The sequence below is a fragment of the Cotesia glomerata genome, linkage group LG1 (genome assembly GCF_020080835.1).
Source record: "Cotesia glomerata isolate CgM1 linkage group LG1, MPM_Cglom_v2.3, whole genome shotgun sequence".
Lineage (NCBI taxonomy): Eukaryota > Metazoa > Arthropoda > Insecta > Hymenoptera > Braconidae > Cotesia > Cotesia glomerata.
Window position 1 is genome coordinate 29066385 of NC_058158.1, and position 16243 is coordinate 29082627.

General features: G+C 30.8%; 2 protein-coding genes across 4 annotated transcripts in view; one reads left to right on the plus strand and one right to left on the minus strand.

The window, feature by feature from the left end:
- Positions 1–697: 697 nt before the first annotated feature.
- Positions 698–3117, plus strand: LOC123274956 (putative ammonium transporter sll1017). The gene is made up of 4 exons (XM_044742774.1): positions 698–1483; positions 1558–2141; positions 2220–2413; positions 2479–3117. The coding sequence occupies exons 1-4, from the start codon at positions 746–748 to the stop codon at positions 2940–2942; spliced, it is 1980 nt and encodes a 659-aa protein (XP_044598709.1). The 5' UTR covers positions 698–745; the 3' UTR covers positions 2943–3117.
- Positions 3118–3715: 598 nt separating this feature from the next.
- Positions 3716–16243, minus strand: part of LOC123274955 (bifunctional heparan sulfate N-deacetylase/N-sulfotransferase) — a 161033-nt gene continuing 148505 nt past the window's right edge. For all 3 annotated transcript variants that reach the window (XM_044742772.1, XM_044742771.1, XM_044742773.1), the window contains exons 4-11: positions 13267–13519; positions 12608–12799; positions 10315–10658; positions 9525–9813; positions 8900–9028; positions 8567–8749; positions 8172–8392; positions 3716–5716 (exon numbers count right to left, since the gene is read on the minus strand). In XM_044742772.1, coding sequence (XP_044598707.1) covers positions 5029–5716; positions 8172–8392; positions 8567–8749; positions 8900–9028; positions 9525–9813; positions 10315–10658; positions 12608–12799; positions 13267–13519 — 2299 coding nt within the window. In that variant the 3' untranslated portion in view covers positions 3716–5028. The remainder of the gene's footprint in view (positions 5717–8171; positions 8393–8566; positions 8750–8899; positions 9029–9524; positions 9814–10314; positions 10659–12607; positions 12800–13266; positions 13520–16243) is intronic.

Consider the following 16243-nt stretch of genomic DNA (forward strand, 5'->3'; position numbering starts at 1 on the left):
CTCTGCTAGTCTTCTAATTTTTTAACTTGAAGGTAAATGAATTTTATGCGTATAAAGAACATAAAAATTGTTTTCCTGATAATAAGCATTACAAAATTTATTAAATTTTTTTTTTTCAGGAGTTCAGTTTTGGGACGTTCAGAAAATCTTGATATGGTAAGTGAGAAATAATAACTGCTTATGTATTCTATTAAACTCAACAGACTTCAAATTATTTGTTTTAAATTAAATTTAAAATACAAATTAGCGTTCAGATAATATTTTTAAAAAATATTGTCCATAGTTTTTTTTTTAACCTCAATATGTTAAATTGCTTTGTTAATTTTCTTTATGATAATTTTTTTGTTGAAAAATTCCGGCTCATTTTCGAGGAACTTATAATTTTAGTTTTATAAAATTTTACTAACACTTAATGAACATCAATTGAAAATTGCATACACAAATTGAAAAAATTTTCATAAATATATAATTGTAATTCTTTATTTCTTATACTATGCTACTTAACTAAAAAAAACGAAACCGTCATTGAACGCTATTATCACCATTATAAAGAAAAAGTATATTTTCTTGACATATTTTTCTCAACAATTAGTCAAATTATTTAAACTTTATATTTAATAAAAAACAAATGAACAATAATTTCTATTCTCACCGGTGAAAAAAATAACAAAAGAATACTACCGTGACATGTGTCACTAAATTTTGTATTCATATATCTTTAAATTATTTATTATTTATTAAAATAATGTCAGATGACATTGATAGTTGTTATACAAGCGATTCAGATATAGGATTTAGACAGTTGGATACTTCAGAATCACCTGGATCAAATAATAATGAGAGCAATTCTCCCTATAATATATCAGTATTATTACCGGTAGTACGTATAATACTGGTGATTTTCTTACGAATCGGATTTACATTAGTGCAGATTGGCAGCGTGCCTATAACCAACGTAAATTTAATCCTGCTTCAAAATATCGTTGATTTTTGTTGGGTAAGTCTCGTCTACATTATCCTAGGATCAGTGATAGCTTACACGGGTGATATAGTCGGTGTCGTGGGAGGGGGTCATTGGATAGGTGACAAAGTAGTGAACAAAGAAGAAGCAGTAATCGGATGGCAAGCGATAATGATTGCTTCTTCAATAGCAACAACCTGTATGATCGGTCGTACCCATACAATAGCATCTATTATCATCGGAATAGTTCTCTCGGGCATTGTGCAACCGTTTATTATTCACTGGACCTGGACAGCCAAGGGCTGGATGTCATGGAACTCGCTTCGTGGTCATCAAGTACCATTTCGTGACTTCGGCGGGTCAACTGTTGTTCATATCGTTGGAGGTCTCACCGGGCTTATTGGCTGCTCAATATTAGGAAGAAGGATTCTCAAGCTTCGTGATTTGGACAAAGCTAGCATTGCGATTGGATCTATTGGTACAACATTTATTGGTCATTTATTTATCATCTTAGGACTTGAGGTTTTTATAAAAATAAATTTATTACTTAAAACTTTTTGTTTCGTAATAAAATCTGATGATAATTCTATTTTCAGAGTCTATTTTTCAGTAACAAAATAGAAGACAATGGCAGATTAGTGAGCAAGTGGTTATCCCGCATATTTATCAACAATTTATTAACAGTATCAATGTGTGCTCTTGTGACGATAGCTCTTCACTTTCTAATGCGAGATCCATTCAATCACTGGACAGTAATGAGATGTATTCAAGCAGTCACTGCAGGTGTTGTTGTTATTTCAGCTGGGGTTGACATTTACACACCTTCAGTTGCTCTAGCTATTGGTTTTGTCGGAGGAATCCTATTTTATCTTGTCACAAAAGCTATTTTTAAAACCCCATTGGAGGATTACTGTAATATCATTGCTATTCACGTTGTCTGTGCTCTTATGGGTAGCTTCGTCGCCCTATTTTTCTACGGAGCTTCTCACGAATCTTATGGATACTCGGTTGTTTTGCTTGATGCACTCTGGCATCTTATCTGCATAGTTTCTATTATTTCATTCGTTTCCGCAACCGTCACGCCGATGTTTTTAATACTTGACTGCCTAGGACTGCTCAGGAATAGGTCTGAATACTTGAATCACTTGAGGTCTACTGCTGCGCAAGAGCGAAGACATAGGTATTTTAGTTTCAATTATTCATCGTTTTTTATTTCATTTTTCGGGTGATATTTACTATATCGTTAATTTTTATGTAGATCTTTTGGTGAAAGATTGTTTCGTCTTGACTCTGAGACAGTTTTTATTCAACCTGGGCAGTTGAATAATCAAGAATTTCAAACCGAGTCGGTACTTAGACCCTCAAGAATTGAAACAGTGGCGCGAGTTGAAATTCCTGATCAAAATCTTGCTACCCAAAATGTTTTTAACAATAATTTTGAAACATTCAAAGGTAAATCTGAATTATTAATTGAGCAGGGTTAAAATTAAAAAAAAAAAATTCATTTTTTGATGTAGAGTCAATTGTAGAGCAAAAATTGAGAAAAGCTCGACAAGTTCATACAATTAGTTCAGCAACCGATACAGTAGAAGTAGATCATGGTAGTTACAAAACTTTTGTGATTGGAGACCATAAAAAAATAAATGAAACCATCATTGGAAGTAAAAACTTAACCACGCCAACAATTACCTACGAGCTAATAAATGTTAACGATTATTACAACAATAATAGTTTACAAAGCTCACCTAAAGTTATTGAGCAGGATCTTTCGTATAAACTTCATAGAACTTTAAATTCTTTGGATTTAAAGAGCGATAGTGTCATTCAAGACGATGTTAAAGTTAATGTACTTGTTGAACCGCAATTTTGTTCTTGTGTAAACAGCGATTCTGAAGATGATGATTACTCGAATTCATTTAATAAAAAATCATTTGATGAGAGTCAAAATATCAAGCTAGCCATGATTGATGACAATCATTAATAATAATCATAATAGTAATGGGGATAATAAAATTGACAATTTGTTTTCTTATTAATTTTTTTTTTATCGCTCTCACATTTTTTATTTATTTGGATGACAGTATTTTACAATTGAGTACCGTTAGTTAAATAATCATATGTTTCAATTAATAGTTGTTTTTTTAAAATAAATATTACAAAAATGAATGATTTACATTGCTTGTTTGGATTTATTACGCTAATTTCTGATCTTATTGTCAGGTAATGAAGCTTTCCATGGTTGTATTATTATCTTGAATAATTGTGATAACTAGATGTATTTAATTAATTGAATATATTTTTCATAAAGTTATAGATAAAAAAAAATAATTGACATCGATTGAATCCTTGATATTTAACAAACGATTCTCGAGGGTTCAATACAAGAGACTTATAAATACATAATTAATATATATAATATATTTAATGCATATTTATATTTATATATAGTTTATATTTATAATATTTACAACACTGATTTAAATGGCACGATTGACGAGGTTAATTTAACAAAAAATTAACCGTCGACAACAATAAACTTTGTACAATCATTAAACATTTTTTTTAGTCATTACTTTTCTTTCATTTATATGAATACTTATTTATTTATTTATTTATTTATATACTTTATAAATATATATTCATTTAAACAAACGTTCAGACAAAAAAATTTACAAACGTAACAATAATAATTAACTGGATTTTATTTTTTAATTATTATCAAAACGTCAATATGGCGGAATTTTATTAGAACTGACTAAACTTAAAAACTTAATTTACAATTTCGTTAATATTTTATTACATTAACATGATCTTTTATAAATATTTACTAGAAATAAATGGAGTTTAAAAAATTAAATACAAAAAAATCTTATCTTTGGACTGTACAATGGACGTTTTTAAACCGTTGAAAATTACCTTTTCAACATAATTAATTAATATTTTATTTTTACATTAATATATTTATAGTTAATTTACCTAAGAACGAAAAAATAGCTCCAATACAATTGATATTATCAATAGTCGAAAATTCATAATTTTCCAATTTGTATACGACTATTTAGTCACATAAAAAACATTATAACAATTTAATAGACATCAATATTGACATTCGACTATTATGCACATTGCAATAATTTACATAAGCGGTAATATCTGCATCGGTTTTCATAATTGTCACAGTTATAATCAATATTGTCAAAATATACATCATTTGTGGTCAGTATTTTCAAACATTTACATACTCAGTAACTGCAGCAATTATTACTATAATATATATTATAATTTTATCTATCTACGAAAATGACAGCGTAAATAAATGTCAATCATTACATTTTAAAATGTACAAAAAAATCAGTACAATAATAATTTAATTTGATACATTTTTAAACCAATAATGTACTCTAATAACATGATTTTCAACTTAAAGGTTAAATCTTAAATAGTACAATAATTAAAAAAAATATTTTTTACAATTAAAAGATAATAAACAATATCTTATTATTAATATTATACAATTATTTTCAAATCTTGCAACTTGATGTCAGCAAAAATTGACGTTTTAGTCTTAACAGTCAGGTAAAAAAAATATAAAAAAAAATGGCACTTGCAATGTACGTTAATTACACACCATTGATCGCAATAACATTAAAGTCTGTTGATTAAAATTACTATTATTACAATGATGTAAATCGCGCGATAAACATTAATTGTTTAACTAACTATCGGCATACATATAGGTATGTACATGAAGGTAGATTATTTACTGATTCAGTCACCGTATTACTGACTAGGTATTTGACCAACGTGTCGAAGCACACAGAGTTTAATCATTTGACCTGTTCGTTTAGATACGCCAGCAGTATTTTAATGCACACATAGAGCTAGCACTACTCCCAGTGCTTTAAACAACCAATAGATTCATTGGATTTGGTAGAGTTTATTTTATTGTGATAAAAACGATAGTAAAAAATGAACATTTGTTTAATTTATTATCACCGGGTGATGAAATTAAAAGTCTCAGAAATAGAGGGTAGGGTGAACCATGAGTAATCAGTAGTCGACGTTTGCTAGGTCATCACAGTATCCGTGAGATCGTCCTTTAACCATTGTGGTATGGTCCGTGAGCCGAGTCGTTTAAGGAGCTTAACTAATGCCGTATTGTGAGATAGATAATACCTCTGCAACAGTTTGTACGACCTATCTTCCATCGGGGGATACTGACGACCTTTACTTTTGCCGAGGCACTTTGTATGATCTTCATTAGTGACTTGACAAAAGAATCCTTTTTTTGGGTCATACCTCAAGTGAGTTGAGTAATTAAACGCCGGTGTTATTTTCAAAAATCGCTGTAGCTCGTGCAACGTTTCAACGGGATTCTGGCGCAATTGTTCCCCGTCAATAATGTGCAACTGCTGAGGCAAGTAGTACGACAGCCACCGTTCCAAGTGCTGAGCATATTTACCGGGGTTTAAGCATCTGTTGCGAAGATCACGTAGCGGTTTTGGAGCGGTGTCACTTGCCGTTATCACCGCATGAAAGCTGTAGTTGTTTGCCACCGGATCACCATGAGCACGCGTATGCTGATACCACGAGTACGCTCTTCTGGCTGGTGATAGCAGAATCGTTACAAGTTTCGCTTTTGGTAGAAGCGCGTGAGCTCGTCGTGGCACTAACTCTCCGTCAAAATATGTCGCTGATTTCTCAAACAAATACCGCGAGCTTTCGTTTTTTGACGCTGGGAAGAAACTCATGTACCTGAAATAAATTATCTATATTATTAAGAGAATGAGCAAAATTTTGTGGTCAGTATATTTATATGATAAAATGGGTTTTTATGGTTAAATTTGGTATCGTTGAAAAAGTCTTGACATGGAGTTGTGCCTTTTTATGGTTTTATATTATTCTCACCAATAGTCAATTTATGATGATAAGTATTTAGGCTGCATTCGAAAATGCTCTATCTCTAGATACATAATTAAGAAATGACCTTGTATCTTGTGAACTATTGATATTTTTAAAGATATAAGCTCACCCCGTTATTACTCTCATCGAGATCTTTCATTTGAGTACCCACATCAATTTTTCATATATTTATATATATTATATGTATGTATATATGAAAAATATATCAAAATGCATGTGGGTACTCAAATAAAAGCTCTTGATGAGTGTAACATCGGGATGAGCTTAGATCTTTAAAAATGACAATAATTAAAAAAGTACAGTATAATTCTAACAAAAGTCATTATTTAATAAAGCAAAATTTTATTTATTTATAGTTAACAAGTCACGGCAGTCACATAGTGACTGCAAGGTTGCTAATTAATTAAAATTTTATTCAAGGGATTTAAATTTATTCAAATCATTATTTTTTTAATGTACTCTAGTTCTTAAAAATTAATTCTATATTTTACATTACAAGGAAAAATTGATTTTGAATATATTAATTCAATACTAATTTTAAAAGTTTGAATTTCAATTAAATGAATGAGAATATTAGTTGGATAAGCATTCGTCTATAAATCTATTAAACTCTCTCTACCTTACGTGAATTTCAATTGAAAACTTTTTTGACAGAAGTTACTATCGTTACAGTTTTACTTTTAATGTATTTTCTGAAGCCATTATTTAAAACGGAAATGCTAACTACGCTGATGAAATATTATATGTATATTATTGAAAAAAATTTTTAATTTGTGGGAGTACTTTTCCACTCTCGAAAATTTTGCGTCAACCACCGTACTCTTTGGGCCATAAAATCCCTTCCCCGGCATTCAAGGGACTCATGACGTCACGGGACCCCAAGAACAACGCTAAGTGTTAGCAAAGGCTAACACCCTCAAGAGTCAAGGGGCACGAGGCCGATTTTCCTCAGCCTCTGAGATACACACATCTACGGGTTACTACACTTATCATATTTTCCTTTACTTAACGTATCGTATTATTGTAACCGCGGAGTACCATCTTGACATTAATACTTATACACGAACTTAATCTATTGTATCGTTTTACTGATAACTATATTCTACGGGATTGATTAATTATTGTGAAACTTTATTAACTTCATTCGAATATTGTAGAGTATAGTTATAACTTGAATAAATTATTAAACTAAAGAAATAGACTACTACAAATTGATAAAATTAATTTTAATTAGTTTTTAAAAATTTATGACAGTATATTTTACTGATAATTATCAATAAATTCAATGTTTAAGTAAACAATTTTTTCAACAAAAATATCATTTCTCTTCAGTTAGTTACAAAATAACTATTTGTACAAATATTTGTACATTCCATAAAATGAAAATATATATCTTTTAAACAGCCGTCACAAACAACATGCGTACTAGTTTCAATTTATGTTTGTCAGCGGCGGCACATGCTTTGTGTGCTTTATTTTTTGAACTAGCAGATTGTAAACAAGTAAATAATAATATTTATAGATGTTTGTTTAAGATTTAAACAGATATATTGTCGTCATGTTACTGTTTGTTTAGAAAAACTATCTAATCTACTCAAAAACAAATTTTTCTTCATACTTATTGTTATTATTATATAATATAATATCTGCCGGTGATTTAAAACTCTACGCTTAAAACGGTATTTTTATTGCTTATGCTATACGCCAGTCAATAATATAACATCTTGAGATAAAGAATTATAATTTTGATAGTCGAGTGAGTAATAAATAAGCCGAGAATTTTTTAACGAAATATCTCACAGCTACTTAAGCCTTGAACTTAATCAAAGTTGATTGTTTAATGTGTGTATGATACAAAACTTAGATTAAATAATGAGTATAACATAACAGTTTTAGGCTGTCTCTTGAATAACTAATACGTTTCTTGATTATAGATATTTTTATTTACGATACGGGTGTTGGGGGCGTTTCTGATTAATATAATACAAGCTCTAGTTCAATATATTTTTTTCAAACGATTCAAATCATTGGAATATTATCTTTGTTTTTCTTGATATAAATGCTAACTAAATATTTAAATATGTTTCTAAAAACTTTTTCATTTAATTTAAAAAGTTGTGAATTGTTTTGAAGAAAAGAAAAAATAGTTTTGATACACTCGAATTTTCAAAGTTAATTAAATTTTGTTTCGTTTGAATAAATATAAACAGCGAGCGGTATTTACATTGTTTGAAGTTATAAAGTTCTTAGACTATAAGTAAATAATAATAAGAATAAAACGTCATACCAATCGAGTCCTTTGTAATAATTTTTTCCATTGAAAAATTGAATTTCCTCAAAAGTATCCGGACTGGGTAGATTGCTGCTTATTGCCGGGTGAATTGAGAGAAATGTATAGAGAGCTGTTGTCCCAGTTTTTTGCGGGCCAATAACGAGAAACCTCGGTAATTGATCGCAGGTTTTATTTTTCGACCATATTTTTTGGTGTCGGGGGTCATCACAAGGATTCTGAAAAATTTTAATAAAAACAATTAATAATTAGTAATTTAAAAAAAAGACAATAAGTACAAGAGCTTTTGCGGGTGAAATATGATTGAAGTGAGTAAGCAAATAAATGAATGAGCGAGTGAGAAGGTGTATTATCGACATAACTCTTAATTAGGGATTAATTAGCTCACTTACTCCCCAAACGGGATCCGCCTCTTCAGGGTATAATTGGAAATAGCGTTCTCCTAATTGGAGCGGCGGGGCACTCGAAAGCCGTAGATTTGTCCAGCACTGGATGAATTTAATGACCGATTCAAATGTATAAAGAGCCAGACGATCATTACCGTAATTGGACATGTGCGTCATGAAGATGTTTATCTGAGAAGTAATTATTGGTCGTTTTATTAATAACTCAATAAACTTTGAAATTAAGATTATTATCATTAGAGAAAACTGGCATTATTATCACAACAACAATATTAATAGTTGTGAAAAAAATAACAAGTGAAAACTCAATTATAAACTTACTGGATTGTAAACAATGGTCTGAAATAATTCACCGCCCTGTATAGATTCATCCAATTTGTCTCTTCCACCGGGATATCTTTCAATGAAAATTGTGTGAGTAAAAAGCCCGCAAGTTTGTCGTGGCAAAACCTTTAAGCATAAAAGTACGATATTGTAATTGAAAATACAATTTAAACTTAAAATTATTCGAATTCATGGTACATTATATATAGGTATATATATATACATCTAGTGGATATAAATATATATATATATATATAAAGTTCAGTATAAAGAACGATAATCTTTGATCGCGGCTAAAGTTGATGGGGAAGAGAGAAAGAGAGAAATTTATTGCTGACTCTGAGCCACTTGAGACGGTTCCTCTTATTCGAGAATCTTTGATACTGCATCAAAGAATATCTCAGTCGAACAGTTTAGAATGATCCTGGCAAAATGGCTTGAAGCCTTTTGCAACTCGTAAATTGATAGCAAACTCTCTCAATACTCGTTGAATCTCTAGATATATATACGTATATTATATGATGTAGGTTTATCTGCCGGTATACATCTAACTATCAGTATCCCTCTTTCTCTCTTTATCTCTTCTTCTTACTGTTTAGTAGGTCTATCGATTTTCCTGTACCATAATATTGCGATGAATGAAGCCACGCCTAAGTCGAGCAGGTCTCAGGTGTGGATACTCCTCGGTACTGGTGACTTTGATGTTCCAAACTCGTTTCCAAGCTTCATACAGTCCCTCGTGTACCGGATAAACTCCTGAGTGATGAGGACTGACACTGTAACCACTCACCGTCGGTATACCGTGTTCCTTTGCAAATTGCTTATTAAGGCCCATGTCCAATTGTAGATGAGTTACATTCTCGTAGAGATGCGGCTGTTGGTGATTCCACATGTGTGAAAACCACGAGAATCTGTCTCAACATAATTGGGTAATATTTTTATCATAAGTAGTTGTTATTTCGATGGTTTTCTAACGCAACCTCGTATCTCAAAAATGACGATTTTAGAGATGAAGTAAAAAATAGCTTATAAAAAATTAATATTTATCTAAAAACAATATTTATCAATTATATTTTCTAAAAATACTATCGTATTTATTATTAATCTGGTTGATTTTTCAGTTGAACCCTTTCATCTTCAAAAATCAAGATACGTGGTTACGTTAGAAAGCCCTCGATTTGTATTATTAGTAAACTGATGAAAAAAATTAACTTTATTCGAGAGTAAAAAATTTTCAAGAATTTGATCATTTGGATCAAGTAAAATTTACTAAAAACAAGAAAAATTTTTTAGTCTAAGAATTTTTCTGCTTTATTCAAGACAATCAAAAGAATATTTTTAGTTCAAGATTTTTTCTCTCAAATCAAGTGAATTTTTTTTATCAATATAGGTGTAAAAATAGATTAACATACCTGTCGACGTTCTCCAGCAGCATATCGTCCCCCAGATTCTCCTCGGACGTTCCGTGATGGAAATACTTTCCGGAAAACCCCAAGTTAAATTTAAACCCGGGCACAAGCGCTTGGATCCTTTGTTGCGTTGCCAAAAGCGCCAGAACGTCGTCCTTCTTCAATCGCGTGCCTTTTTCACCAACAAATATATCATCTACATCCACCAGTATCATGCGATTAAGACTGAGGCTCAATTGTCCGTGTGATAAATACGAAAGCGAATCCAGTAAGAGTAATTTGTGGAGCCAAAAGCGGAGCCCGCTTCCAAAAAACACTCGCTGTATACCATCATATCTTCCGTGATCCTGCAATTAAATTTAACCATTTTCATCATTAGAAGTGATAATCATTATAATTATTGTCAATTATAACGGAATATGAAGATACATATACATTATATTATTCAAATATTAATTATCTAGTATATACAGTTTATTACTCCATTGTATTCCGTGTAAATATACATATTATATATAAAGTGAAATAACAATAGACTGTTGGAAAACTGTATTACGAGTGACACGTTGGCAGAAACAGTTAATTATGTTAGTCGACATCAACAAACCCTTCAGTTGCTTCTACACTGTTCTCATCCTCTCTCACATCAGCAACATCACTACCAGTACCATTAGAAACTAAACCCATAAAGTGTGTATGTGTGTTCAAGTGAACTTGTTAACACTGAACAATAATAATCACACTGATAATATAATTAAAGGGTCACCTGTAAACCCACACGTAGACCAGGTGCACCAGCTGTTGAGCATCTATGATCCTCATCACCATTTCAACTTGAGATAATTAAATCTGGAGTCAATCAGCTGTGGATTCATTCGATTAATCAGCAATGCGCCAACGTTAACCCGCACACACTGGTCTGCATTGTCAATTTGTTTTATTCGCGAAACAAACCCACATCCTAGTTCACACACACATACACACATTACAACTACTAATTCTACTATACTGCTAGAATGTTTTCTCATTTATGCTCTGATTAACGATCCAATTTTGTACAAAATATTCCATCGTCAAGCTTCATAAAATATTCTGTTCTATTGTCTGCATACGCGACCCGATTTAACACACAAAACGCTTGTTTAAAACTTTTCTGCAAAGCGAATTAACTTTTTTATTACTATCATACCTATGCGATTTCATTTTGTTATTTTGTTATTTTCTTTTCTTTTAGCTTTTCGTTACAAAGAATATTGAGTGTGTCATAACTCGGGAAAAGTTTACGAGGGTAGTTTTATATCAGAATCATCTTCCTCTTTTTCTTCCGTAGTTCAATGTATTAACAATTCAACTCGTAGGAAAGGAATTTTGTACAATTGCAGTGAAATTTCCACTTAAATGCAAACGCGAGTTTAAACAGCTTTACGAATTGTTTTAGTAACGCACACTCTGTCTTTACGGGAACAGTTTAAACGTTTATAAAGTACCTACTTGAGTAGATCATTGTCATCGTTGTCTTTATTGTATTAATTCGCGCCCATTACTCTGGTCTATTCAACTGTGACCCAGCCACAAGTGTTTAATACCTCACCCGACTTGAAACAATTATAAAACCGATTGTATTTCTATTCTCATTCTTATGTTTGCACAAGACTCGTATTCTCTTTTATTTTTTTTTGAGATTCTTTTAGCATTAAAAATTTCGATGATCTTTTTGCAATTTGATAAAAAGTTTTATTAAGTAAGATCAGATCAGATACTTAGTGATGTTGATGTCTAAAATAGATAATTGACTTAATCTCTAAGTAGTAGACTTTGAATTTAGTGTTATCTTATATAATTAAACATGAAAGTTCCAACTAAATATGAAGGTAGGTAGTATAATTTAATTACAACTCGTGAAAATGAGCTTTGTTAAATTTAATGAGACTCGATGACAAGAGATAAGATCGATAAATGTCAGAATTATATTAATACTGAGTATAATAATCGCGAATTCAATTTTAAGTGTTCAGAGTGATAAAGAATTCGTAGGTAGTTAATCTACATAAACTTAATTAAAACACGACGGTATTATCGGGAAAATTATTAATCCAACATACTTTCATCCTGAAATATTTAAGCACTAACCTACTCTTCACTTCTAAATAATTCAAAGTGAAAATGTCATTTTAAGAGCAGGTAATATTGAATTTATCATCAAGTTAAATTCAACATTACTGAGTTATAAAAGTAATTTAATAATATGTATGTGAAATAATAATAATAATAATAATAATAATAATAATAATAATACCTGTATCACGGTGGCAAGAGGAGTTTTTTGATTAGTATAGTCGAGGCTGTCTCGGTACGCCCAGGCTAGTGGCTCGTACGTGCTGTCATTTGGTTGAAAAATGGTCCAGTCACCACCGGGTAGAGGCCCCCAGGCAGTCTCGCCGGATCTGGTCAACCTCAAGATGGGTGAGGCCGCGTTCAGCTGTGCATCCTAACGACCAAAGCAAACCGTATGAATGAGGAACAAAACAAATGGATTACTAATAATAAAAATAATAATAAAAACAAAGAAAAAAATATCAAGGATCTAATATTATTACATAAAGAGAAGAAAAAATTAGTCTTCTTGTTTAAAAGGAACAATAGAGTATCCGCGGTGAATGTGGATCGCGCCTTCACGCGCCACTGAATGGAAAGACAGAAAATCTAAAGACGGGGAATGTAATCTCGGAAATGGAGCAAGAACTTTCGACCCTGAATCGCGCTCTACGAGGGCAACTAATCAGCGCTCTTGGTTTCGTTTTTTATTTTATTTTATTTTTTTTAAGTCATGGATCACAGAAAAAAAATCCGATTTGTTTTGTTTCACTCCGATCAATCAACTAATTTCATAAAATTCATTTTATTTATTTATTTAATCATTTTTTCTTCTATAATATTAATTAAAATTTTAATTACCTTGAGTCGTAAATTCGTGTGGATAAATAATGGAAATCCTTTCAATTGGGCGCCCACAAGACTCTCCTCACCGGGTGGTGCAAATCCAACAATTCCAACAGAGTATTCGCGGCAATATTTATCGAGTAACTCACGGTTCCATTTGTCCATTTGAAGATACTTGTTCAGATTTTCAAAAACTAGCACACCGTATCTCCCTTTATCGAGGTTCGTCAGCACTGGCAATGATTTACCCGCTACTTCTACTTTGTATCTAAAAAGAAAAAAAAAATAACAATTTTAAACCAAATTGAAAATCAGTCATATTTTACATAATATTATATCAGTCAATCAGCAAATTAACCAATCATATTGTTTACCAACTAAATCAGGGCATTTTGATTGAATCAGCGGAAGGTTTTTAAATAGTTTCTGGCGATGACGTGACTTAATTAGTTATCCATCATGTACAAATATCCACACATATGCAAATCCACCAATATTAATTAAGTAATCAACACGATCGTGGCAGTTGTTCAGAGATGGGAAAAAAAGTATAGTCTATCTCTCGTACACTGTGATGCCGAGTGTTCATTTGTGTCGCTTCTACATACTAGCTACCCTTCTGGTTAAACATACATAGATATATGTATAAACATGTCATTCGCAATTTCTCTCTTGTACTGTTTGTACAACGTGTATAAGTGCATTATTAATTTGACAATATCCAACAACGTTTTTGCTTCTGTACTCATACTCAGCCTCTCTTCTCTTTCCTTTTTTCTATTTTTCCATAAAAATTCTCTTAGCGTGCACGCATTTACATTCACCGACGATATTAATTCCAAATCACTTTGAGACCGTAGTTGTGTATTCAATTCAATCTATCTATTTTATTTCCCCTAGAATAAATGTATTTAAAAATAATACTACCTACAAATATACACATACCTATAAATACATATAGAGAAAGAGAATATAACTGTTTCCATTAGGCAAAGAGAATTTATCTCAAATAAAATTTGTGTGAATCAATTTCCAATAGAGTCAGCCAGTCAAATATTGATCAATACCTAGAAATTTTTTATCCAACAGTAAATAAAATAGTTGTCGATGTTTCTCGATATTTTTATTTTTTCATCTATTTTCTTTGATTTCGTTTTTTATTATGTGAAAATAAAAAGATTTTATAGATTACGAGTAGAGATAAATCGTGCTTTTAGCACTTAAAAATGTTTTTTTTTTTTTTTTTTTTTTTTTCAAATTATTTATTCGATAAGTTTTTATTTATCAGTGTAAATTCGTTAAACAAAGTAAATGATTGACTGAGAGTAAAGGAAAGAAATTGCGCCCGACAGCTTGATAAAATGCAGTTGAAAAACCGAGTGTACGATCTTTTGTCAAGCCTCTGGATTGTATTCGCCTTTACTCTCAGTACTCATTATATATAGATATATATTGTCTCTTTTTTTGAGAGTAGTGTGTATACCTCGAGATAGAATGTAATTTAAAAGGGTCCTTTTAGCCAGCTGCGTCGTATTGTCAACCAACACCATGGGATTCTCTTTCACTTTCTCAGCGGCTTTGTCAAAATTCGCGCAAATACTCTATTTATTATCATTATAATTGTTTTTTTATGACACCTCAAACGTAACACAGAGAACAAAACAATGAAGAATTGCAAAATAATTCATTAAATTTCTTTCATTGGACTCGTTTTTTATTTTAGTAAAAATATAAGTAATTTTTATTTGATGTATTTTATTGAAGAGGGATGAAAAAAAAAAAATATATAAATACTGACTTAGAAAGAATTATTGTTACGGAGAAGTTGACATTTCTCATTGAAGTGTATAAATGTGTGAGTGTATTTTCCCGACAGATTCTCGGTATTCATGTCACGTATGTACCTCCGGGAGTGTTCTTACATGACATTTCACAGGATAAGGCTTGGATCAATGCGACGTCTTCTTATCTTGTCATCCACCCGTTCGAGCGTTAGTCCACAATGAAAATAAATCTTAATTAAGTTTAACGTGATAATTATATTGACTATCAACCTAACATTGATTGTCAGTAGAGTCAGAATCGTAAGGATGTGATGCGAATTCTGATTAGTGATAAATAATGTGTAGGGAATTATTCAGTTTTCTCAAAGCAGTGTTGAGATTATTGATTAATTCCAGTAATGATTTATTTTTAAATGAAACATTTATACATAATACATTTCATTACATAAGATTTTATTCTTTTATTTTATTTTTCAGGAAGTCAACATCAAGGTACAGATCAAAGTGTTAGCAATAAACATTTTTTTCATTGAAAAAATCCTGATAATCTTACGATAGTCCTTAAAACTAACGATTTCAAGAAAATTACACTTTTGGTTTTCAGTTATTTTCTTAACACGATATCTTAGACCAAAATCATTTTTGATTTACATCAATTTGTTCATTGTAATGTTTACTTTAAGGTCGTACCAATGATTTTAACGAAAAAAATTTTTATTATAAAAAAATCCTAAAAAACGAAAGATAATTTTCAAAACTGTAGATTTTAAACAAATTAGACTACTTTTGATATGACAGTATTCATATCCAAGTTGACTCCTTAAATCTGTTTTTAGATTTTTTTTTTTTTTTTTTTTTTTTCTCTTAAACGGCAATTTATCATAAAAATTAAACTTTAAGGAGGTATGGGAGTTAAGTCGAAATAATGAGATCAATTTAAAATTTTTAGGATCGATAGAAATATATTTAATACGTGTTGTGTTAAAATTTCAGAGAGCTAGGGTTCATAGTTTAGTTATAAAACAAGATTTAAAACAAGTCATTTAACATTGTAATGACATACCAAATCTCACAACTATTCTTGTTTTAATAAATTTCACGATGAAAAAATAATGAGAAAGCTTCGAAAAACTCATTGTAAGAAAAAAAAAAATTTTCAAAAATTATTGAAAAAATAAAATTAAGTTGAGGGTACTTAGTTATAAAAA

Coding starts and splice junctions, on each gene's coding strand:
- LOC123274956 (XM_044742774.1), top strand. CDS start 746: ATGTCAGATGACATTGATAGTTGTTATACAAGCGATTCAGATATAGGA. Junction 1,484..1,557: donor TTATCATCTTAGGACTTGAG/GTTTTTATAAAA, acceptor TTCTATTTTCAG/AGTCTATTTTTCAGTAACAA. Junction 2,414..2,478: donor TAATTTTGAAACATTCAAAG/GTAAATCTGAAT, acceptor TTTTTGATGTAG/AGTCAATTGTAGAGCAAAAA.